At 50.0% G+C, this 22,732-nt stretch overlaps 8 protein-coding genes across 8 annotated transcripts; 6 read left to right on the top strand and 2 right to left on the bottom strand.

The window, feature by feature from the left end:
* The first annotated feature begins 1,390 nt into the window (after positions 1–1,390).
* TrAFT101_001056 (uncharacterized protein) lies at positions 1,391–3,411 on the top strand. Its single transcript, XM_024909429.2, has 2 exons — positions 1,391–1,703; positions 1,772–3,411. The coding sequence occupies exons 1-2, from the start codon at positions 1,479–1,481 to the stop codon at positions 2,465–2,467; spliced, it is 921 nt and encodes a 306-aa protein (XP_024765299.2). The 5' UTR covers positions 1,391–1,478; the 3' UTR covers positions 2,468–3,411.
* Positions 3,412–4,692: 1,281 nt separating this feature from the next.
* TrAFT101_001055 (uncharacterized protein) lies at positions 4,693–5,703 on the top strand. The gene is made up of 2 exons (XM_024903336.2): positions 4,693–5,125; positions 5,185–5,703. The coding sequence occupies exons 1-2, from the start codon at positions 4,980–4,982 to the stop codon at positions 5,270–5,272; spliced, it is 234 nt and encodes a 77-aa protein (XP_024765298.1). The 5' UTR covers positions 4,693–4,979; the 3' UTR covers positions 5,273–5,703.
* Positions 5,704–6,544: 841 nt separating this feature from the next.
* On the top strand, positions 6,545–6,925 carry TrAFT101_001054 (uncharacterized protein; the record flags this gene model as incomplete). Its single annotated transcript, XM_066126234.1, has 1 exon — positions 6,545–6,925. The coding sequence occupies one exon, from the start codon at positions 6,545–6,547 to the stop codon at positions 6,923–6,925; it is 381 nt and encodes a 126-aa protein (XP_065982333.1).
* Positions 6,926–7,021: 96 nt separating this feature from the next.
* TrAFT101_001053 (uncharacterized protein) lies at positions 7,022–8,164 on the top strand (the record flags this gene model as incomplete). Its single annotated transcript, XM_024904671.2, has 1 exon — positions 7,022–8,164. One exon carries the CDS (start codon positions 7,022–7,024, stop codon positions 8,162–8,164), a length of 1,143 nt encoding a protein of 380 aa, XP_024765296.1.
* A 316-nt stretch (positions 8,165–8,480) lies between these two features.
* Positions 8,481–9,680, bottom strand: TrAFT101_001052 (uncharacterized protein). The gene has a single exon (XM_024903335.2). The coding sequence runs from the start codon at positions 9,386–9,388 to the stop codon at positions 8,642–8,644; it is 747 nt and encodes a 248-aa protein (XP_024765295.1). The 5' UTR covers positions 9,389–9,680; the 3' UTR covers positions 8,481–8,641.
* A 372-nt stretch (positions 9,681–10,052) lies between these two features.
* On the top strand, positions 10,053–14,666 carry TrAFT101_001051 (uncharacterized protein). The gene is made up of 5 exons (XM_066126233.1): positions 10,053–10,403; positions 10,587–11,082; positions 11,142–11,260; positions 11,329–12,219; positions 12,277–14,666. The coding sequence occupies exons 2-5, from the start codon at positions 10,615–10,617 to the stop codon at positions 14,042–14,044; spliced, it is 3,246 nt and encodes a 1,081-aa protein (XP_065982332.1). The 5' UTR covers positions 10,053–10,403; positions 10,587–10,614; the 3' UTR covers positions 14,045–14,666.
* A 521-nt stretch (positions 14,667–15,187) lies between these two features.
* TrAFT101_001050 (uncharacterized protein) lies at positions 15,188–20,008 on the bottom strand. The gene is made up of 7 exons (XM_066126232.1): positions 19,307–20,008; positions 19,205–19,235; positions 18,046–19,050; positions 17,851–17,994; positions 15,971–17,779; positions 15,777–15,910; positions 15,188–15,715 (listed from the first exon to the last, which is right to left on the bottom strand). The coding sequence occupies exons 1-7, from the start codon at positions 19,385–19,387 to the stop codon at positions 15,569–15,571; spliced, it is 3,351 nt and encodes a 1,116-aa protein (XP_065982331.1). The 5' UTR covers positions 19,388–20,008; the 3' UTR covers positions 15,188–15,568.
* Positions 19,586–20,029, top strand: TrAFT101_001049 (uncharacterized protein; the record flags this gene model as incomplete). Its single annotated transcript, XM_024904669.2, has 1 exon — positions 19,586–20,029. The coding sequence occupies one exon, from the start codon at positions 19,586–19,588 to the stop codon at positions 20,027–20,029; it is 444 nt and encodes a 147-aa protein (XP_024765291.2).
* Positions 20,030–22,732: the final 2,703 nt, after the last annotated feature.

Below are 22,732 nucleotides of genomic sequence, written 5' to 3'. Positions count from 1 at the left end.
AGGGTTTCTGGTGATGCATTGGCCATGTAGTCAGCAAATACACCAGTAGTCTATTCAAGGAACTATCTTTCTGTCATGGATCTGCCCAGTGGCGAGGTGCCCGGAGTAATGCGCTTTAGTAAGGATTAGAGTAGCATCGGGTAGAATCCTACGGCAATGCGCTGTGTCTCCTTGCATATGTACAGCTCGATTCAGAATTCCCCGCAGCTCGCATCCCTCCTGACTTATTAGTTGAGCGTAGTGGTAGTATTTTGTAGTAATTGTATGTACCTAGTAGAGACCAGCTATGAGATCACTCCTCCCCAGCATATCACGAAGCTAACCAATTACAGCGTGTTGTGAGTGTCCTGCTACCACTACCACCCCAAAAGAGCCATGCCGTCACCACATGACATCCGGCCTTGTAAGGCTGAACGGCCGCGCCTTGCCCTTAAACTAGCAGCAAGTAAAAGATTCGGAGTAGCCACACGCCTCTAAGACGGCGATGTCAAGCTTCGGGCTAATAGTCTAGTGCTTAGGCGCCGCTATTTGTTAGGTTCTTTTGCTTTGAAGGCCAGAGCCCAATGAGAAACGTCCCGCGGCATTTAGTCCTCTCAAAGAACTCGAGGCTTTCTTTATCAATTGCGGACTTTGTTAGCCAAGGTTTTCCGTCTTAGAAATGGCCTATGGCTGACTTTCGGGGTGGTGTAAACCCGACGGCTAGGCCATAGGAGAAAAATGAAGAGAGATAGGCAAGATATCGCTACTTACCTCTGAGCTATAATTCAATAGTAGGATTTGGATGCACATTGTATCACCACTGGGCAAAAGTAATATTTTAGAAATGCGATTGGTAAGGCTTCTTGCACGCCTGTCAGCTACTTTGCCCAGACTGCTCAGATTACTCATCAGCCGCCTCAAGCTAGCTTGAGCCGCCTTGAAACGTGATGAAGAGCTTCTTCTGAAGTGAATATACTCTTCATGGAATGATAGATTACTAACCCTCATGTCATCTCAGTCTACATAGGCCTATCCTCTAATCTCCAATTGGTAGAATGATTTGCGCTGGTAAGGGACTAGGAATGACAAGACCTATACTGTAGACCTACAGGCCTTGTCAAGCGTGTAAGCTCATACACGAGCTTCCAACAGCACAGAGCTATTCTTTTTCAGAATTTATGGGAAATCTGTAATCCAGATGCCTTATAATAGCACCAATGCCAACTTCTATCTCCTTCAAGTCGTCAAAGTGAAGATCGAAGACCGCAGGCATTTGCGATGTATCCCGCATCCATGTACCTATGTAGAGCGTCGGTGTGATCGCACTAAATCCGGAGCAGCTCTGGTGGGTCGCCGGACTTCAACTCAAAAGTTTCGTGCCTCGCCGAATTCATTAATCTAATCTTTCCATCAGCTCGCGTCTCGTCGCGTCAGACGGCCTCCCACTTCGGTCGTATAACGGGGTTAACGGCGAGAAGATCGCCACAGCCTTAGCAGCAATGAGCCATTTCGCGAATCCGCTGGCGACGCCTTCACAGCTCTACCAGCGCGCATCCGCCTCATCGCTGCCGCAAGATCTCCATGAGGCCATCTTCGTTGCGACACAATGCCTGACCCAAGCGGCCGGCCGGCTCTTGCAGCTGCCCCAGTCGGTAACGGCGCAGGCCAATGTCCTGTTGGCGCGGTATTGGGTGGTAGACTCGCCTATGGCTCATGAATTCAGCGTGGGTGACAGTTCCATTAGTTAGACGACGGCTACAGCCCATTCTTGCTAACTGCGGTCTCGTATTAGGACGTATCCGCTGCTACGATATACCTCGTCTCAAAGCTGGGGCCCATTCCTCGTTCCCCACGGGATGTCTCCAATGTCTACGCGTATCTAGCATCTTCCAATTCAGCACTTTTTTCTACAGACGAGCCACCAAAGAACGATCCACGGGCATATTACCAATCAGAAGCTGATTATTATGCCTTCCAGCAGCGCATGCTGAGCTTGGAAGCTCGTATTCTTCAATCGCTATCGTTTGATACTCACGTCGCTCTTCCACACCCGCTGGCTATCACCTACCTTCAGACTCTGGACTTCCTGTCACAGCCACGAACAACCGTCTCTCTGCGCGTGATTCAATACCTCAATACATCTCTGCTATCGCCACAGATGCTCTACGTCACTCACCAGCCGCACGCTTTGGCCACGGCGGCGATATACAACGCGGCCCGCGATTTGGGCGCCAAGATGCCGGAGCATGAGTGGTGGGAGGTATTTGATGTTGACCGAGAAGAGCTGGGCTTTTTGGTAGTTGCTATGCGAAGCGTGGAAGGGTGGATGCAGAAGCTCAAAGATGAAATTCCAACCTTTGGAAGCGAGATGCTAAAGAGGGGCATGATTGAAGACGAGTTGAAGAAGAGAGGTCTACCTGTCGACGGCGGAGACAAGGCAGCCGTGGATGAGGAAGATGAAGTCATGCGAATGATGGACAGTCGATGAGGCGACAGGCAACCCTATCACAGAACTTCAGGGCAACACTCATACGAGTTATGAAATGGATGCCTCTGCTTAACTAGAGGTGCGGCCTGACTTTCCGGGTTCACCCGCCTCGATGAAACTCGAAAAATCTACACCAACTGGGCTAAAGGCAAGCACGATGCAGAATAGGAAGATTCTTGCAGCTAAAAGGCCTCTAGAGTTCACACTCTGCTGTTTTATCGGCCGGTTACACGACACGAACACTGTCATAACAGGGCTGCGAGGGATTCTTTTTCCGGACCCCACGAGGCGTCTGTCGATTGCCCAAAGGCGGGTTTGAGTGATATCACGAGTGAACTAAACCAGGTCTCGACCCAGAATGTTTAGGCTGTGCGCTGCTGCATCTTTCACTAGCCTCTTGAGATGCCTGTTTGCACAAAACGGCACTGACAAGCAAACCATCGCACAAAATCCGCGTCCGAGACCGCTAGTTTCTCCTAGCTTGAGGCATGCAGAACATGACTGGACACTATCTGCTCTTGAGGGCAAAGCAGCAGTACGGTCCGTAGACAAACTCTAAGATTGCCTCGGGACTGAGCAGAATTTGCAGCGGTGAAGAGTAAAAGGCACGCCAATTAGCTACTCTGGCCAATCAGGCGATTTTAGTCAAAACAGTTGAGCACCTTTTTTTTTTCTCTCTCCGCTCAAAATCCTGCTCGTCATCGCGGGGTCCTAAGTGTGGGGGTAGGAAAGTGAAGACGATGGAACGAGACTTGAAAAAAGGTCTTACAGAAGCTGAGAGGTTGTTGAATTCGACTAGTGATATTTTTTCTATAGCGCCATCCGTGTTACCTAAATTAGAATATTTGAGGCTGCTTATAAGGAGGCGTCTCTCCAATCAATGTATTGACTTTGACAGATGACTTGTTAGACGACTGATTATTTGAATGAATTGAAGCTCATGCAGTAGCCAAGGCGGTGTATCTAGTCCTCGTCCTCTAAATATTGGTGGCGGTGATTTGATTCAGATGCCTATTCGCCTATTCCGTTGGCACTTTTGGGGGCCAAATGTGCAAGAAGAAAGAGGAAGACAAAAATTAGAACAAACTACATGCAGAAAAGACACACTAATGCATAGAATCGAAAGAAGGACTTTTCCCCAATCGCAAAACGTAACCGCCAAGACCAGTGGACTCGCGAATGTGGCGAAGGAAGAGGGACTTTTTTAACTGAAATGCTGCCTACGTGCAGGCTTGGCAGCTTCTAGAAGTCTTCGCTGCACATATGCCAAGAAGAGCGTACGTAGAGCATCAACAATTTGGGGCCCTGCTGCTGATTGACTACGGCCTCTCTTTTTTTTTCTTCCTTCTCCCCAACAATAGGTCGAATCTTTTGAATACATACCGGCAACAGGTGGGTCAATGGCATTGCATTGCTGTTCTCAATCCACACCATCTAGACTAACTTTTCATATATCAATTGATGCTTCGTCTGTCAGTTTTCCGGCGGCGGTAAAGGATTCCCGGGCCAACTCCACTGCCCGCTTTTGCCGACCGAGAAATGTTTTTGGCCCTGCCTCTTCCAGAACTCGGTGAAGCTTCTGCATATGCTCGCTCCATGCAACGCTAGTAAATGGATGCTGTGAAATGATACATGTACACTAAATAAGAGAAACCACCTGATTATTCTACTAGTTTTGTGTTTGTGATGCCGTGGGGTTGTTCTGCAACAAGGGCAATGTCTAGAGTAACAATAACACATGCCTTTGGCTTTCATTTGATTAGGCCAAGTGAGAATTAGGCGCAAGAGCTTGTTCCTCGTAAATTTTTCATCTTGACGATTGAAGATTAAAAAGGAAGCATGAGACAATGTGTAATTCTTTTTACGGAGCCGCCCCCATTATCAGCGCGGCTCACACAGACACTTACATGGCTCCAGCCATTCCCCAGAACGGATGCTATGAAATTAAATAGCTCACCTACCTTATCCAGAGCCCTGGGGAACCCCCAAAATTTCTGGATCTTAGATTGCGGGCCGTAGCTTTAATTGGAAACCAATCTTATGGTTAATCCGTAGACTCCTCCTATTCTCTCTTGACTAGGTATTGTTTCCTTTGCTTTTTGCCTTCAATGTTGGAGGGCCTTATATTGACCGCCGTAGCAGACAAATATGTGTATAGCAAGGAATAACGTGGAATATTTTCTCACAGAGGGTTATCTGAAAAAAACAAACAGTAAAAGAGACTTCCCATTTGTCTTTGTGAAGAGCTGCAGGATTCTGAGGTAGCGCCGTTGCTACCGTTGATGCCTTTCACCGGACCGAGCTGATCGCTGGATCTCGGTTCCCGCATTTTCTCATATATAAACTGGGGATCTATAAAGCTCCCCCTGTCCGCCCATGCATAGTCCTTTGCTTCCCTTCTTTCTTTACGTTTTCTCAATACCTCATTCTCCTTGCCACAGCCTCTTCTAATTCTTCAATCGCAAAGCAACACAAAACTCCCCGGAACAACAACCAATTCCCCCACCTAAAAATGCCTTCCACTTCCTCTGCCCCTCCTGCTGCCGCTGCGGCCTCCTCAGCTGCTCCCGCCAGCCTTGGTAACAACAAGGGCATCAAGTTCCAGATCAAGACTGGTGGTGCTCGCTGGGAATGTACGCTTCAGGATCGCTCTCAATAGTATGTCCAAAGCCAATGTGCTGCTCTTCATGAATGCGAATTGCTAACACGCGACACAGCGAGCGCATGAAGGCTCTACGCAGCGACTCCACCGATTCTACGGATTCTAATGATTCCAGCAACTCTTCTACCGCCGAGTCAAAGTAAAAATAAAACAAAAGAAAAGAATAAAAATATGCGACGAGAGATGGAAAGGGCTTTTGTTGCACGGGAGACACTCTTTTCTGTGTTGAAAAAGAGGCTGGCTCATCAAGGCGTATAGAAAACGCTCCCACATCCCTGAGTCGCTCAACGTACTCAACTTTGGCCTCTTGAAAGGAGCGGATATAATATCGTAGGGCTTTTGTTTTATTTTTGGACACCTTGTTTGAGGTGGTAGGGAGTTAAATAAGCGTGGGTGCTTTAGCGATTGGAAATAGTTTGTCTTGGGATTGGCGTCCCAAGCTGTTGTTACAAATTCATTTATCTCAGCCCGTATTCGGAAGATCGTGTGATGGATTGCCGAGTTGCGCGTGACTTGATGAGTATCGGTAGCTTCTTCTCGGTGTAGTGCTTGAGCTTTGCGCGATACTCTTATCTCTTAATGTTTGGTATACATACTGCCGCTTGAATTGTTCGTTATCCAAGGTGGAATACAGTACTCCGTAATACGCGTGGCATGCTATAAAGTGTTGGTATTGGCCCACAATGCCCAGCGTTGGTGCTCTCCAGCGGCAGTGCCGCGTACTGGCATTCTCCAATGTCTTTCATTGTTCCTCAATGACTGAGCCCAGAGTGACCAATAACAGCCCTTGTCAGTTTGCCGAATACAGGAGCGTTAATGTGACGATATAAATGCTGTTACATTGCATTTAGACAGCCCTAGCCGATAATCGGTTAGCTGCCACCGTCTGTATTTGTACGGGCTGTCTCTAAGAAACCTGTGCTATGAGCTTGGTATAGCTTCATTACCTAAGGTACCAAGGTAAGCATTAATCAATCAGGCACATGTAGCACCTGCATAAGAAAGGCTCACAGAATGAGCTCTCTCTCGCTTTCTTCCAAGGCTCGCTGCAGCATACTGTGACGCCTACGCTTAGCAGTAAAGCTAAGCTGTTTCTCGTTCGTGCATTACTGTCGCTGCCACGGTGAGAGGGCATCTCCTCTCTTAGACAAGCCGCCCCATCATCGTACATGACGCCTACGGCTATTAGTGCGGCCCTGCTGGCACTAGCCATGTCGACCTTGCATATTGCTGCCAGATGGCATCTCTTTGCGCTTGACACATCACGGATGACATCTGGCGCTCAACACGTCGCGTATGCCTTGCGCATTGTTGGGTTTGGTGTGGAATCAGCCAAGGTGCTTGCATCCAGCGATGAACGGGTGCGTTGTCACGACAGGTCAGCGGTCATGTGACGCCGCGCAGGTATCGAGTACATGCACGTAGGCGCCGAGCAGGCCGCGCATGGCGTTACGAATACGCCTCACCAATATCGAGGAATGGTGGCAAAGCTTGCGGCCAGGACTACGCAATCGTGGTGTGGCGTCGTCAACCCGAGGCTGGGCTTGTTGAGGACCTCCCTGTGGCTCTGCCATCCTTTCGTCACTCTTTTCTCTTTTCTCTCCTCTCCTCTCAACCTTTGTTTTCTCTCTGCCAGAGAATTCAAAGGGATAGAGAAAAAGAATCCCGTCGTTTCGTTCATTTGCCTCCCTTGCGACCACCTGCAGCGAATCTATAGAGTTGCAGCGGCTGGCTGGTTGACCGGCATTTCAGTCCCAAGTCAGCAGCTCCCTTCAGGCTCTGTTTCTGTTGCCTGAGCCTGAGCCGCCCGTTTGCTGGGCTGCCCCTCTCGCCTTACTGGCATTCCAAACCTGCCTCTTACACCCATAAAAACCCGCCCTGCAACCGCCATCATGCCCGTGGCGCACCACATGGTCCTCGCCTCAGGCGCCGTCGTCGCAGTGTCAGTGGCCGTGGCTACCTTTATCGCGATTTACGAGTCGCCAGAGCTGCGCCAGTACGCAGACGACGTTCGACGCCGCATCGCCATGGCCTTCTACTCGATGGGCGACGGCATCACTCCGCCGGCCAGGCAGCCCCGCTTCAACAGACCCGAGGACGCCGAGGGATTCTTCGAGTCCCGGCGTGGCCAAGGAGCTGAGCCCGGCGTCGATGCTGACGACGAAACCCGCCGCAGGCAGAGAGAAGAGCTCCTCTATTGGAACTCGATGCGGCTACAGCAGCAGGAGACCGAGAAAGAGAATCAGCAGCAAAACTCGTCTGACCCGCCGCCTCGGCCAGGTAAACTTCATCGTGGTTCTACCTTTGACGACTTCCTCAAGCCTGACACGACTGCCGAGCATGGTGCATACGTTTTCAATTCCGGTGCTGATCTTAGAGACTTTGGTGGTCTTCGCCGTCGTGGAGAAGGCGCCCGAGGATTCATGTCGCCAGCCTACTCCAATCCCTTCGCTGATGAGCACCACATTGATACCGATGAGATTCAAGAGGCCCAATTAGCCCGCCAACTTGCTCCGGAACAAAGCGAGATTATGTCAGACATTTACAGCGCAACTACTCGTGATGACCATGAAGAGCCTCGTTCCGTCACATTGGAAGCCGTCTCACCCGCGCCGTTGATTGATGTTGCTCAGCTGCCTGCCCCATCACAATCACCGCTGCCCCCCACCCTCGAGCGAGAGCTTGCAGAGAATGAGTTCATGTCCGCCGGCCAGGAAGATCGTCACGATGTTCATGCAACCATCCAGGCCTGGGCCCAGGAATCGAGCCGTGACTTTTACTCTCCCCTTCCCGTGACCCCTGTAGCACCAATGTCCGAGCCGGATATCATCTCCGAGGGAGAGCTTACTCCTACCGACTCCGTCTCCCTTGCTGGATCTGGTGAAGATATTGCCAATGATGCGCACTTTTCTGACCACGATGGAAGCGGGCGGTACATGGATGTGATGAGTGAGAGCGAGGGCATGGCCACTCCAGCTAGCTGGTCCGAGGTGGGTAGCGTCATCAGCGAGAACGACGGCCCAATGCACGCATAAGCGTAAAGTATAGCCTGGCCAATGCATTGTTGGGACTTGCCTACATATATAGAGGAGCCCAACCTTGGAGCTTTTACTTCCCTTGATGTTTATTATGATTTTTTGGGTATACATGGAATGGCGTTGAGAATTATGGGCGCTCAGGCAACATGATTAACAAAGACGTGACACTACTGCAGGTAGCCCCTCTATCGTTTTACGGGTGTGTACTCCATACATTCATCCCTTTACTGCTTTTGTATTTCAAGAAATATTTACCTGCCATGGCACCTAATGGCCGATATTTATACACATATATATATACAAATATTTTGGTGTATTATTGCGCTCTTTATTTACAAATGAAATACCATTTCATTCTCAGACAGTTCAAAGTAAAACCAAATCTATGAGTCTTTATACGCTCGTCGTATCTCTGTCATCTATATGATGCACATATTATTCTGTAATGAGCCCACCACCATATGGCTATAGTCGCTATTGTAATGATTGCGTGTACTCTGCAAACAGTTCTTCCACCTCTTGACCAAGAAGCTCCATCCAGAAATCGTGCGCGTGATACTTGTTTCCTCTCAACTTTTCGTTTATCCGGCAAACAGTACCGTGTCCAAAGCGCTGTTCCAGATACTCCAAGAAGTAAGCCGTGTGCTGATATCCAGCATCCCAGGTCTCTGTAATCTCTTGCTTCCAATGCGGAGGAGAAAGATTGCAGTGGAGGCGCACCCAGTCTGCGATGCCCTCAATGAGACCCCCTGGCGCAGCGCCGTGGCCGTTGTACTGGAAACAGTGGACGAGCTCGTGGGTTATCACACCGTCGATTTCTTCAGCAATGCGAGAGGGATTAATCTGGGCAATGTATGGTAGTGAGAAGTGAATCTCCTTGATGTTGTTGTCTGCACCAGAGCCGACGGTGTAGGCCACGCCAGGCATGTTCTCGAGTATGAGCGTCACTGAGCTGGTCGGTGGGACTGTCGTCTCTGGGTCAGAGGGCTTGTGATATAGGAGCTTGAGGAGATTCAGGGTGCCAGTAGTCAGGCTGTCGGTCGCGTTGACAGCGTTGAGGAAGCGCGTTGCTCCGGGGTGTTTGAGATCCTGGATTTGGAGCTGGAGAGCTGGTACCAAGAATCTCTCTTTGCTGACATCTTGGTCTTCCTCTAGATGGTTGCTTGTGCCGTTTATATGGACGTTGGGAGGGACTGGCGTAGGCTCTGGAAGTCGAACCATGGTGAATTATCTGTCGTCCAGGTCTGATCTGATATGACTGCTAATAGTCTATGAATTATTGAGGGGATGGATCAATGCCGGTGAATGAACGGCGACAGAAGAGATGGGCTAAGGACTGGCTAAATGCGGGTAAAGTTACAAATAACAGCGAAAAAAAAAAGCAGCAGTTCAGTGCTTCCAGCACCCAATCGAATGTCTTCTATAACATGAAATAAACAGCAATATCGTGTACCAGCCCAGCTGATCCTCTCTTTATCACGGCCAAGTTAATCCTGGGAGCTGAGCTCGCGGGGCAGGCAGCACAGCACCCAGTGGCCGCTTCGACGATGATGGCGGGGTAGGGGACCCTAGTCCTAGTCCTAAGGGTCTAAGGGTGCTAAGCCACGGCGCGACAGCCTTCTCCGTATCGACCACTTTGCTGTTCTCAGGGGCATAGCGCTACTGCATCCACTGTAACTTCCTAGTAAGTCCACTAAAAATCCCATGTGCAATGCCCAATTCCGACGCACAGACCTCTTGAGAATCCAAGCTCCCAGACCATCCAAGCCACACGTGGCGCACTTGCGACCGGGGCAACAGGCATTGGTCACGTCACGCCGCAATAAATCATCCACTCCTGATTATTTTCCTTTCTTTTGTTTTGGGCTGGGCTGGAAATGAAAACACAACACAAACTCCACACACACTATCTTGCCCCCCCCTCGCACCGGCGACAACATCAACACACGCGCCGCGCCTGCAAAATCGAGGACGATAAGAGCAGAAGCCGATAGAAAAAATAAGAAAGAGGAAGGGGAAGAAGAAAAGGGGAGGAAAGAAAAAAAAACTGAATTATTAATTCATTTGCTGCCCCTCCAAATGCAATATCGATTCTAAGCAAACCCGCGCATGCACTGTCTGAGACCTTGATATTTACGGAACGAGAGAAAAGAAAATAAACGCAGCGACGAAAAAAGGAAAAAGGAGGGAGACGATATAAGATTGGACGAAAGCCTAAAAATTAACCATCATTGCTGTGAGTAATAGAGCTCCCTACTCCGTTGTGCGCATGCCTGGTGCGCTGCTTTGCGACGAGTCTATTTGGCTGCATCGCACGGCGTTGGGTTGCTGTGAGCGCTTCTTTAGCCCACAGCTCTCACGACAGGCTTCCACACTTTGCGCAGCAGGAAGAGTTCTAACACAAGTGCGCCTCGTACAGCAGGAGATTCGCTCTCCCACCGAGCACCATGGCCGAAAAGCTTACCGACGACCAGGTCGCAAACCTGATGACCATCTTGCGAAGCGACAACATCCACTTCGACACCAAAGTCCAGTATGTCAATACAATCAAATCCGGCATCAAGCAGCACAACGTCCCCGAGACCTGTATCCCCCAGCTTTTCGAAGGCCTCCGGAGCGCCTCCGCCTCGCAGCATGTCGCGCTGGCTACCGCTGGCTTCACAGCACTCAATCACCTCTTTACGCGCATGTCGCGCCAGGAGCCCAAACATCTGGCTAAAGAGGCGGCGCGAACGCTCCCTCTTGTCGTGGAGAAGCTGGGGGATTCAAAGGATAAGCCTCGCGCATTGGCGATGCTGAGTCTCAACACGCTGTATACCGTTGCCCCCGCCGACGTAGAGCGCTCGATTCGAAATACAGCCATGGTGGGCAAAAATCCGAGAGCCAAGGAGGCGTCTATGCAGTGGCTTTTGGAGGTAGGCTTAGGTGCTGGGACTTGTTTTATGACTCAAATGGTGGACTAACTGCTCTCTAGACTCACCAGCAACACGGACTGCCGTTTCGAGGATATGTTCCAATACTGATGGATCTTCTGGAAGATGCGGACGGAATGGTCCGAGATACTGCTAAAAGCACCGTTATCGAACTCTTCAAGTAATATCTTGACCTCTCTTCCATCTTCTACCCCTCAATCCATGAATCGGGCTAACCCAGATGTCTAGGAATGCTCCTGGAGCTGCGAAAACCGATTTGAAAAAACAACTGAAGAACTTCAAGGTTCGACCTGCCATCGAGCAAGCCATCGTGAAAGCTCTTGTACCCACCGGTGCCCGCTCAGACGCCGTGCCAGATGTTGCGGCTCGACCTACACTATCAGCTCCTTCATCCTTTGCCGCGAGTGAGCGACCCACTACGCCCATGGTTGATCCTCTGGCCGAATCCGTTGAACCGCAATACGTTAATACCCATCGCGAATTGGACGACCTCTTTAGGGATATGGCTCCTTATTTTGAAGGAAAAGAATCTGAGCAGAATTGGATGAAGAGAGAGCAGAGCACTGTGACATTACGGAGGCTGGTGGCTGGCAATGCCCCGGCTGACTTTTTGGACACATTTGCCGCTGGTTTGAAGGTATTGCTAGACGGCATCATAAAGGCTGCTACCTCACTGCGTACAAGCTTGTCCAAAGAAGCCTGCAGTTTAGTCCAGGAAATTGCCAACACGTTCGGGCCCGCTATGGACCCTCTGGTCGAGCTTCTCATGCAAACGTTTATGAAATTGTCTGCCAATACCAAGAAGATTACCTCTCAGATGGCCAATTCTGTTATAGACGCCATCTTAAGCAAGGCCACATACACTCCTCGTCTCATGCAGCACATTTGGGGTGCAGTTCAAGACAAGAATGTTCAGCCTCGAACATACGCCGCTGGATGGTTAATAACAATAATAAGGAAGGAAGCTCATCACAAAAATCACATTGAACATTCTGGCGGTGTCGATTTGATAGAAAAGTGTATCAAGAAGTCTCTAAGTGATGCTAATCCTAGCGTCAGGGAAAAGATGAGAGCGACCTATTGGACATACTGGGGCGTATGGCCAGGAAGAGCAGACGCGTAAGTATTCCTTTCTCTTATTCCGGGTCCAAGAAGTTCATACTAACACGCAAATAGATTCATGGCAGACTTGGAACCGACTGCCCAAAAGCTGCTTCTCAGGGATCCAAATAATCCAAACGCTGGAAAGAAAGTAGAAGCACCGGCTGCTACATCCAGGTTGGGATCAGGATTCTCGAGGAGCGCCAATGCGGCCAGCAGCAAACCAAGTCTACGGGAGACTATGATGGCTCAAAAGAAGGCCGCGCTGAGCGCAAGGAGCATACCAAGCCGACCTGGCTCTGCTATGTCCACATTCTCTGCTGCCTCTTCTAATAACTCGAGTAGCCAACTTAGCACGGCGACCGCGTCGAAACGGCACCGAGCCGAGCCTGGTACAATTTCAGTCAACGCAGGTGGCATGTCCGTGGCGCCTATGCGGCCAGCCAAGAGGCGGCCAGAGGTAGCTCGCCCTGCAACGGCTGGTCCTTACTCTGTTCGAGACCAGCCGTCGTCCGTAGAGGCCCATAGCCCAGAGGGGCCCAAGTCCAAATTTGCATCCTCATCGTCATCAACATCATCGACCAGGCCCGAGAGGATCAGAGAGACTACGCCCCAAAGGCCATCATCACGGGCCCATCATGGGTCTCATGCAAGCGAGTCGAGTATTACATCCCCAACAACCATGCGGCCGACTGGAATACCATCGCCACGCGCTAGCCCAGCCAGACTTCGGCATTCTCAAACGATAATTCATACACTGAGCCCAACCAGAGCAACTGATGATCTCACATTGGTAGTGCCCACACTTTCTAGCATGCAGTCGGCTTCAGCAAGGTTAGAGTCGCCACCACAGCCATTGTTTGCCCGTGCCTCACCAACCCCTGTCCTCCCCGCTGAAATCCCTTTATCTCCTCGCACTGAGCTACCTACTCGGACATTGAGGGTATACGAAGACCCTTTTACCGACGACGAGCCAACTCCAAGACAGTCTCTTCCTTCTGCTCCTGTTTTGGAGGAGAGGACAATCAACGAAGATGCTGCCAACATTCAGAGGTCGACATTGCCACCTCTATCAGATGAGGTAGAGTTTCAGGAGAAGAACGGACAGAACGCCCGTCTCTTGGACAGCGGCATAAACAAAATTAGAGCCAAGACTCTGGAAGTCCACGGGTTCCGAAAGCTGCAATCTCTGATCCGAGATAGTAAAACTGTCTTCACTGATCAAAGATTCGAAGCCCTTCTGGTTGGCTTGTTCCAGTACTTGGAGGACCCTCTGGCTGATCTCCCCGCAGGCAAATCCCAGGATGTGAAGGCTCAAATTCTCACGACTATCAAGCTCTTGTTGAAAAAGGAGCGAAGGAACTTCCAGCCCCATGTTTCGCGAGGTCTCGAGTCCCTCCTCCAGACTCGCGGCTGCTACGATACCCGAGCCCATGTGGTGAGCGGCCTAGAGCTGTTGGCAGATGAGCTTGTTACCCTCAGTGACGGCTCCGAGACTGTCGTCGTGCTCACAAAGCGCCTGCAGTCCTGCAGTGACGCCACGACTGAAGGTTGCCGCACTCTTAGCATGGGCCTTCACGTCCTGAAAGAGATGCTAGCAAAGCGACCCGAGTACATCCCTACTCATAAGGAGCTCTTGCAGCTCACCAACCTGGCAGGCCGGTGTCTTGAGTCAGCCGATTCAGGCGTTCGCATGGACGCTGTCAAATTCTGCGTTGCTCTACATACTCGTGTTAGGGAGGCGGCTTTCTGGGAGGCCATGGCTGGAATCAAGGACGATCCTAAGAGCCTGATAACGTATTACATTGTCAAGAAGCAGCGTGAAGACGGGATGCATTCATGATTTTCTGATATTCGCCATTTTTCAGCCCTCCCTCCTCTTTTTTCTTCGCATTGCTTCTAAGAAAAAGAAAAGTTTTTGCAGTCGGATATTTTTTTTTTTTCCTTTTTGGAGACATGAAAGCGAATAGCGGAATACAAGACGACTTTTTCTCTGTTTTCCTGGTGAAGTTCTTTTCTTTTTCCCTGGAAGAAAAGCGACGTCTACGATATATTGATTGACTGGGCCTGACTTTTTTTTGGCGTGAATGAAATTCTCGGCGGCATGTTCTTCGTGCGTGTAGGCAGGAAACAAAAAAGGGGGGGGAGTAGTGAAAGGATGGACCTTTTTTTTTTTTTTTTCTTTTTCTTCTTCTTTTTCATTTCGTCTTATTCTATTTTATTGTGAACCAAAAATTCTTTTTCTCTTCTTTTTTTGATTATTCGAGACAAAACGTGTAACTTTTTTTTTTCGCTAATTCTGTTTTTCTCTTCTCTTCACTTTTTTTTTTAATGTTCTTTCCTGTGAAAAAGGCCCTTTTTGAACGGCCCTGGCGGTTTCGTATACATGTAGTTAGTCGATATTGTTACACATTTAGTAGGCAGGCACTTTTTTGATTTAGAAATTTCTTTGTAATGGAAGTATATACGTATTGCATACCTATCTTGTATCTCACCATCCATGATGTCTGTCTTAAGACAGCGAAGTTTATCTACTTCAAAATTATGAGCAAGTCACTAAAGTCAAGCAGGCATCTTGATCGCACAAAAGTCATCATAAATTTCATATTTTACTTCTTCTAATTGTTCTTCATCATGCTCGCCGACTCAAGCCAACCATCGCCCTCAACCATTTCAACTATATCATGCCCGCCCGCCTGCTGCTCAGTTCCAAATATATATATAAAAAAAAACGTAGCTATATAATATGATGGATGGAGAAAACGAAATAGAAGAGAGAGAACAAAAGCCATTCATAGCCATCTTCTTTATCTTCCAACGTTCAACTCCTCTCAATGATGTGGACAACAACAACAACACGGCCCAAAAAGGGCAAGGGACTTCAAAAAATCGTGAGCTCAAGCAGAAAAACCAAAGATCAACCTGTGATCAAGCCATACCAAGCCAGCTCAAATAAACAGTGAGATACATCGACTTCATGCCGCCCAAAAAAAAAAAAAAAAAAAGGGAGGGTAAATGTAAAACAAAAAGCCCCTATGAGCATCTTAAAAAAGAAGCTCCGAGTTCTAAGAAAAGAGAGACAAGACTGTTCAAACACTGTCATCCAGCTTTGCCTCCAGGAAAGAAAAAAGTAAAAAGTAAAAAACCTCGTCCTTGATCAAGCCAGTAGAAAAGGAATTGACATTACTTTTTGGCCAAGCACAAAACGCCGTGGATTTTGTCTCGCTAAAACAGACAAAATTGAAAGCAAGGGGGACCGAATCATGACGACGAACCGCCAGTGTAACCGTGAGCGCATAATAACATAAACATCTAGCCAATGAGGGCTTGACAGCCCATGTCGTAGCCAAATAAATGCAAAGGATGCTTATTCCTCTTGGAAGATCTGGTTAGTATTTTCAATGACAAATTGCACCGCGAGGTTCTTTGCATGCATATCAGTCATTTCACGCTCAATGCTCAGATCTCGCATAATGGTTGGCGCAAACACGACAGCCAAGTTTTTAGGCGACATCTGTCACAATTGTTAGAATTAGCGGTTATTAAGAGAAAGATGAAAAGGCAAATAGACTAACCAAGTTTTCAGGCTCTCTAATTGCCACACGGTGAAGGTGGAACATGAGGAACTCTAGACAGTCTCGGTGGGCTGGAGGCATCGAAGTAAAGACTTTGTGTAAGTGGGAGCAGCGTTCAGCTTCGTCGGTAATGGCTAAATAAGAGTTAGAAAACATCCAAAACCACTATATCACGAAGATGAAGGGGAGCTTACCATTAGACTCTAGCACTCGCTCATAGACATCGAATGTGAGTAGCGGGTTCGGCAGCTTTCGGAAATACTGCTTCAAGACGCTCGTGACAGCGGTAATATCCAGGTCAGGGTCAGAAATGTCGTAGTTCTCGCTCTTGTCAAAACCCTCTTTGATCATATTGATTTGAGAATTGCCACCCGTCTTTCGGTAGATACCCTCCTGGTCCATGCCTCTCAGCTCAACCTCCTCGATGCATCGAGTCACCACGCTAGGAATTTGACGATGCTCAAACTCGCATCGATCTGTAAGCTCAGATCCGAATAGGGTTGATGCTGGTTCTGGGGCTGCTTGTGCGACTACAATATTGGACGGGGTTGCCAATCCAGTCTTCGCATTTGCATTCTTCTTACCAAAGAAGCCAAATTGTTGCTGGTGCTGCTTTCCGGCCTGAGCGTTGGGCGTCGACGAGTTGGAAGAGTCTCCTTGAGCGACAGTCATGTTGTACGGAAGTCCAATGCCATCAGCTGCCAGGCCTTGCTGCTGCATCCTCTCGCGATCGTTCTGGAAAGCAACAACGGCACGTCCCACGCCCTTGGTGATGTTTTGTGCCATGGTCTTGGATCCCTTCTTCCAGTTGAATTTCTTGACTTGGCCCTTCCTGACTTGGACTACGGTAGGTCCGTGCTCAACAATGAGAGCCGGGTCCTCATCGCCAATAAGAGTCGTACCGGTTGCGACGCTTGCTGAGTCAAGATTGATGGATGAAGTGCCCTTGTGTTGGCCATAGATGCCCAAGCCGTTGGACTTGCCATCCGAACTAATCTGAGATTTGAAGCGTTCTTGGATCTGGTGTGTGAGATCGTTGTTCATGTCCGCAAGCTGAGCGTTCTTCGACGACAGTTGCTCAAATTCCATAAGAGCGCGGTCTCTGTCGGCCACGGCTTGGCTCTTCTCTTCAACGAGCTGATCGCGTTCTTCATGCAGGCGCTCAATCTCTTCAGTAAAGGTTCTCTTAACCTGCTCAAGTTTCTGGACAAATTCCTTAATGGCAGATTCCTCTAGCTCCCGGGGATCAATAGGGGTCTGTGTGTCTTTTGCGCGCTCCACATAACCTGCCAGGACCTCAAGCTGTCGAATCATAATCTCAGTCTGAGTATCCAATACGGAAACAGTCTTTCTCTTCTCAATAAGCTTCTGATTGAGATTAAGAAGATCTTTCTCGGCACCGACGTGCTTCTCCAATTCAGCGACTCGCTGTTCAGAGGATCGAAGTTGCTGCTTGAGGACCAAGGCAGCGGTATCTGCAGCCGAAACCGAAATTGAAACAGGGCTTCCTGACTCTTGTGCCTGGCCATTCAGATCGTCTTGCGTCTTGGGCCAGCGAGGCGAAATAGCCCCACGAGCTGTCTCGCTGATGCTCCTCGTGTGAGTGCCTCGGGTTGGTGGGGTTTGAGTAGATTCAGCGCTGCTTGTGCGTCCGTGTCGAACGGCGTTAGAGACACGCCTGAGGATAGAAGACGCTCCCTCGTCGGCACCGAGTATCCTAGCCATGTCCTCATCCATGGTGAAATCTGCGCCGCCGCTCCACCTAGGAAGTTTCGGCGAAACGGGCTCACCTTGAGAGCTCTTAGATGCTGCTTCTTTGGGTGGAGTTGGGGCCGCGGTGGTTGGAGGAAGAGGGGCTGCTCGGGGCTGCATGTAAGTATCAGTCAATCCTTTGTCGGTTGCACCAGATCTAGAGGGTGGGCTCTGGCGGGGAGTTGCCGTAGCAGGAGTGACATCTTCAGAGGCGAAAGATTTGCCCTGGGTCGTAATTGGACTTCCATTGGCTAAAACATGATTTTGTTAGCAAAAGGGAACGTGAATTCATCGCGTTGGGTGCATAAAAGGAGGGGAATACCAGGACGGGTAGATGCCGCTGGGACCTCTTTTCGCGGAATGCTCTTGACACTGTCAGAGCGGGGTCCAATCTTGACATTCGAATCACCATCATCTTGTGCCTTGGAATCGTAAGATGATCGCGACCCGGGAGTGTTGTCCACTGCTTTGCGTGGTTCAGCCTGCGATGTGCTGTCTTTGCGCGGGGTGCTAGTACCTGTCCGATTAGCAGTACCGTCCTGCTGCTGGGGGACGGACTGCGAACTGTCGCTCCGCGACTCAGTAGGCCTTCTTTTCTTCGTGGCCTCGTCAGATGCTTTGGTCTGGCTCTGTTCTGATTTCGGGGAAGAACGGGAAGACTTTGCCTGTGAGGTTTCGTGGTCTGACTGCTGACGAGATGAGGCAGCAGAGGAAGAAGCGGCAGCAGCAGCAGCAGCAGCACCCATGAAAGCGATGTGAGTAGCAGAAGAATGTGAATCGACCCGCTTGTCGGACATGGTCGGCCGGCGGTCCTTCTTCGCAGCCTCACCAGTACTCTCGGAGGATGGCTTTTGTGCTCCATTTGGTGATGAACCCGTATCGAGAGCCACGGATATCATGAAGCCGTCACCGCCATCGCCGTTGCTAGACGTAATAGTCGAGTTACGATTTCGTCGATATGTGGTTGAAGGGAGGCCAAGCCCGTCTTTGGCAGCATCAGCCTCGCGCTCCGCTTTGCCTCGGGCTGACGACTCATTGTGCCTGTGGCCAGTACGCGGCCGTGGTGATAGCTCCGTGGGCCCATCGGGATCGACGCGGTCGTTTGAGAAGGCACCGTTAGGAATGACGCCGGGTGGGAGGGCTGGAAGAGACTTTTCTGGCACCACGGGCGGCTGTTCTTTCTCCCTAGCTTTAGCTGCCGCCGCGGCTTTGGATTTCTTTCTTCTCCTAGCCATCAATGTCTCATAGCAGTCCATGCAAAAAATGCCCTGGGACGTTCTGGCATAGCGCAGGTTTTCGATCTTGCGCTTGCAGTTTCGGCAGCGAAAGCAGGTTGAGCAAAATGCCTGGTCTCCTGTTAAGATAGCTAGGTCCTCGATTTTGTTGCCACAGGCGGTACAGCTGTATGTGCAGTTGTTGCAGATGAGGGAGCCGTCACCGAGCAAGAGAAGGTTGGCGTCGGAGTCGAGGAGGGATCCGCAAGAGGTGCATCGAAAACAATCGAGATGCCACCGGTTGCCAGCTGGCAAGACATGATGTTAGCCCATATGCATGTTAAGCGAAATAAATAGTTTAGTGTTGCGTGCTGAGCTCTGTGTGGCGGTCAGGAGTAATGATGAAGGTCTCGTCGGGATTCAACAGAGCGGTATTGCGCTCAGGCAAATCAATGCACTTACCCAGTTCGAAAGCTTTCCCTTCTTCGAGGATCTAAAGGGCAAACACCGTTAGTCGAAGCCACAGGCCAGGAGATGTTCCGCAGTGCGGGTGGTATTACAAACCTCACCACAGCCCTTACAGGGGAAGGCATCGTCGGCCTCCATAGGGGTCTCCAGATACTCGTCCACTATTGTTGAAGACATGGTGGGCTAGAGATGAAGAGAGGAATTCGAAAAGGGTGAGATATGGTGCAGGATAAGATATGTCGAGGCGTCGATATATATGTATTTATATCTATACGCATATGCATGTATATAGCTTTGCAGCCGGTGCGGTGTCCGATATCTCGTCAGCAAGCCCTGGGGAGCTGGTTCGTTGGATGAGGCGGGCAGGGTTGAGCTATGGCCTGTGTAGGGCAGTCATGGACGGCGATGCAGAGCAAGCAAGCCGTTCGAGTCGTTATGCTCAGTCTCGAGGCAGCCGCAGAGCAGCGAGAGTCTGGCGCAGGTGCTCGCGCAGCAAAGGAGGCTTCTGGCGAAGTCGGGCCAAGTTGCGGACGGCTGGGGCCGGTGCTACACAAAGCAATGCAGCGGTCGTTGCTCCAAGACAAGGGGGCCACGAGTCGAGTCGAGTCGGGTCGAGCGCAAGGCACCACGGCGGGAGCAGCGAAGCGTCTGATGTCGAGTCGACGGCGCAACAAGAGGATCGATCGAGAGGAGAAAATGGCGGAGGAGAAAATGGCAACGAGCTGGAGATGGGGAGTGGGAGAGAAGGCGGCCAAAATGCCTGTAGAAGCAGGTACCAGGGACTGGCCACGCCAAAGGAGCCCCCCCATGGTCCCCTAAAACAGGCACGGCGAGCACGCTGACAGGGAGCTGCCGGTACAAGTTTGCGCCGCTGCGTGTTAGGCTGCGAGGTACCTAAATTTAGCTGGTGCAGATTCAAGACCAAAGGGCTCTTTAGCACGCTGTTAGCGTCAAGCCGGATGATGCACTTTGCTAGGCGGCTTGAAGAAGACTGTAGATTTGTGGTGATGCTGCGAGGCGAAAAAAAGAGCGGTATTACGCGAGAAGTTTGTTTTCGTGTTCTTTGTTTTTGAGGTTTGCTTATTCATGGTGGGATTGGGCAAGGTCGTTCTGTTCGCTGTGTCTTATATTTTTTTTTTCTTTCCTTTTTTTTCGCTATAAAAATTGACGGGCTGCTTGGAATGGAATAATATACAAGTAAAGCTTGATGTAGATGCCAGAGACGCATCTCCAGCCGTGGCAGGTACCTCTGCAAGCCACCCCCTCAAGTACCGATTTGAGCTGAGATGGCAAAAGGTACATGGCTTGATATCCAGATTCTGCAACGTCCAGTACCCATCCAAACTCGACCGCCTGATGCCAGCGTACATGCAGCCGCCAAAGCTGCCTACAGCGAGGCAGGTAGCTCTACTCCATACTTGGCATCAACTAGCTAAAAGCAATCCTGGACGCAGTATTAGGGAGCTGGTCGCACTACGGGGTGCTTGGTGCACGTTAGTAGGTACCTTATATGTGCTGGCGCCTGCACACGAACCACTGTGGGACTCTTTCATCCAGGGGACGTGGCGCAGTTGTCCAACTACAGAAGTCGAAGAAGGTCAGGGGCTGTTCTCCAGAACCACTGCGAAAAAAATATCCGCAAGGAGAGGCGGGCTGCTCCCTTTTTTTCCCTTTTCCTTGTTTCTCCAAAGCACGCAGAACAAACCGGGATCCGGCTGAAACACGAAACTTTAGATGTACAGGTACATGGACTGCTAGTGTTTGTGGCACGTTTTCCAGCCCTTCAACCTGGGCTTCCGCCTACTTGTAATTCAAGGCGCCTGCTCTTCCGTATATCAACTCCTCACAGCTCGAGCACCACTTAGTACCATCCATTGTCTTGATTGCTCGTAAATACAGATGATATGAGCTTCGCCCTTTAGTCATCGTCTACGGGTTTGAAATGAAGGGGAGCCACTGGTCCCTCTTCTAAGCCCTCTCGTCTTTGGCTTTGGGAGCCGCTTAGCCGCGTCTAAACATCTACTGGCGGCGCCAAGAAGGCCAGCGCTGGCTTCTACTGTAAGCTCCAGCGGGTGTACGTCTGAGGGGATCGACCGCGTGTCGAATGTTGCCCTCACATGATTGTCAGAACGCAGCCAAACTGGAGGTGCTTCCGCGGGCTCCGTAACGGAGAGATCTGTAGATGCTGAAACCAAGTTGATGCAGTTCAATACCCTGCACAGTGCTTGCACAGTATCCGTGCCACGCCGCAGAAATCTAGAATCAGGATTCAGCACTCCGCCATGTGTTACAGCATGATTTCCATGTTGTTCACCTTATTCAGCTGACTACCTCGCATATGTATAACACAGAGTGTGAAGTAGCAGGTACATATATATAGCATGGAGGCAGATGGTTATACTATCAGACTATAAGTACTCTCTACCGATCACAAATTCCCACAATCTGCAGCGGAGCAAGCCATCAATAGACGGTCTGCAAGTCGTATGCAGGCAACGTAGGACGAAGACTTTTTGGAGAGAAATCGCCACCGATGGAGCACAATGTATGGTGAGATTCGATGTACATACACTATCAAGGACCGCAAATAACGCCCGTGGTCTTATAAATTGCCCTGGAGCCGCGAACTGGCCTCTTTGCTAGCTTATAACCAGCACGTAGTCCATGGTAATAGAGAGCAAGAGTGTGCGAACTAGACAGTGCGGCGTGCTATCAGCTGATACTATGGACGGCAACAAACAGGGGTAATCCCACCGCCAAAACACCTCGTGGGGATATGGATTCGACTGATTCCACACACGCCTTGACTCGGGTGCCGTCTTCTACGTAGCCGCCTGTATATCGGCGTTTTCCCGTTTCATCTATTGCGTCTCAACACTTTATTCCCATAATTATCTTCGATCAAGTCTTTGCGCGTCGCCACACGCTATAATACTCATGTATGTATTAGATGACATTCCAGAATAAAATTGCCCAAAACTCGCAGGCGTTAGTCAGCTCTGTTTCACAGCATGACTTTGACCCCCTCTCCACTTGGGCCGCTGTTTCACCTTGATTGAGCCCTTTACAGCTCTAGTACGAAACAGGATGTGACAGCCTGTGAGTTTCGAGACGGGATTGGCTCTTTGGACTTTAATGAGGGTGAGTTGTTGGTTCCGAGTGCAAAGTACGCCGAAATGAACACCAGGCCTTACTCCTCCGCATCGTCCATCAACAAATGACATTGAGTTATCTCTATTGCACTAAAATCTGCTTATGACTCCGTGGATGGCTGCTTTCCTTCATCTTGCTAGTCCGGATTGCTTCGCATGAGAGAGACTCAAGCATCAATCAATTTTCTGTAATTATCCCTCCCTCCCTTTAATTCGCCTGGTCCATCATTCAACACTACATGTACCTATATCAGTATGCCTCACGCTCACCAAACATGGCAGTCTGCTCCGTTGGATGAACCGAGCTGCACATCGCCCAACACGCACTTGATGCATCATGTAAATGGCTGAGCCCCATCAGCTTCCCGAT

The sequence above is a fragment of the Trichoderma asperellum genome, chromosome 1, assembly GCF_020647865.1.
Source record: "Trichoderma asperellum chromosome 1, complete sequence".
Lineage (NCBI taxonomy): Eukaryota > Fungi > Ascomycota > Sordariomycetes > Hypocreales > Hypocreaceae > Trichoderma > Trichoderma asperellum.
This window is presented reverse-complemented; position numbering and strand designations above follow the sequence as displayed.

Excerpts from the sequence above, each read along its gene's own strand:
- TrAFT101_001056 (XM_024909429.2), top strand. The coding sequence starts at position 1,479 with ATGAGCCATTTCGCGAATCCGCTGGCGACGCCTTCACAGCTCTACCAG. Across the intron at positions 1,704-1,771 it reads CTATGGCTCATGAATTCAGC|GACGTATCCGCTGCTACGAT; the intron begins GTGGGTGACAGT and ends GTCTCGTATTAG.
- TrAFT101_001055 (XM_024903336.2), top strand. The coding sequence starts at position 4,980 with ATGCCTTCCACTTCCTCTGCCCCTCCTGCTGCCGCTGCGGCCTCCTCA. Across the intron at positions 5,126-5,184 it reads CTTCAGGATCGCTCTCAATA|CGAGCGCATGAAGGCTCTAC; the intron begins GTATGTCCAAAG and ends CACGCGACACAG.
- TrAFT101_001052 (XM_024903335.2), bottom strand. The coding sequence starts at position 9,388 with ATGGTTCGACTTCCAGAGCCTACGCCAGTCCCTCCCAACGTCCATATA.
- TrAFT101_001051 (XM_066126233.1), top strand. The coding sequence starts at position 10,615 with ATGGCCGAAAAGCTTACCGACGACCAGGTCGCAAACCTGATGACCATC. Across the intron at positions 11,083-11,141 it reads CTATGCAGTGGCTTTTGGAG|ACTCACCAGCAACACGGACT; the intron begins GTAGGCTTAGGT and ends ACTGCTCTCTAG. Across the intron at positions 11,261-11,328 it reads ACCGTTATCGAACTCTTCAA|GAATGCTCCTGGAGCTGCGA; the intron begins GTAATATCTTGA and ends CCAGATGTCTAG.
- TrAFT101_001050 (XM_066126232.1), bottom strand. The coding sequence starts at position 19,387 with ATGTCTTCAACAATAGTGGACGAGTATCTGGAGACCCCTATGGAGGCC. Across the intron at positions 15,911-15,970 it reads GCGAGTGCTAGAGTCTAATG|CCATTACCGACGAAGCTGAA; the intron begins GTAAGCTCCCCT and ends ACTCTTATTTAG. Across the intron at positions 15,716-15,776 it reads TTAGAGAGCCTGAAAACTTG|ATGTCGCCTAAAAACTTGGC; the intron begins GTTAGTCTATTT and ends CAATTGTGACAG.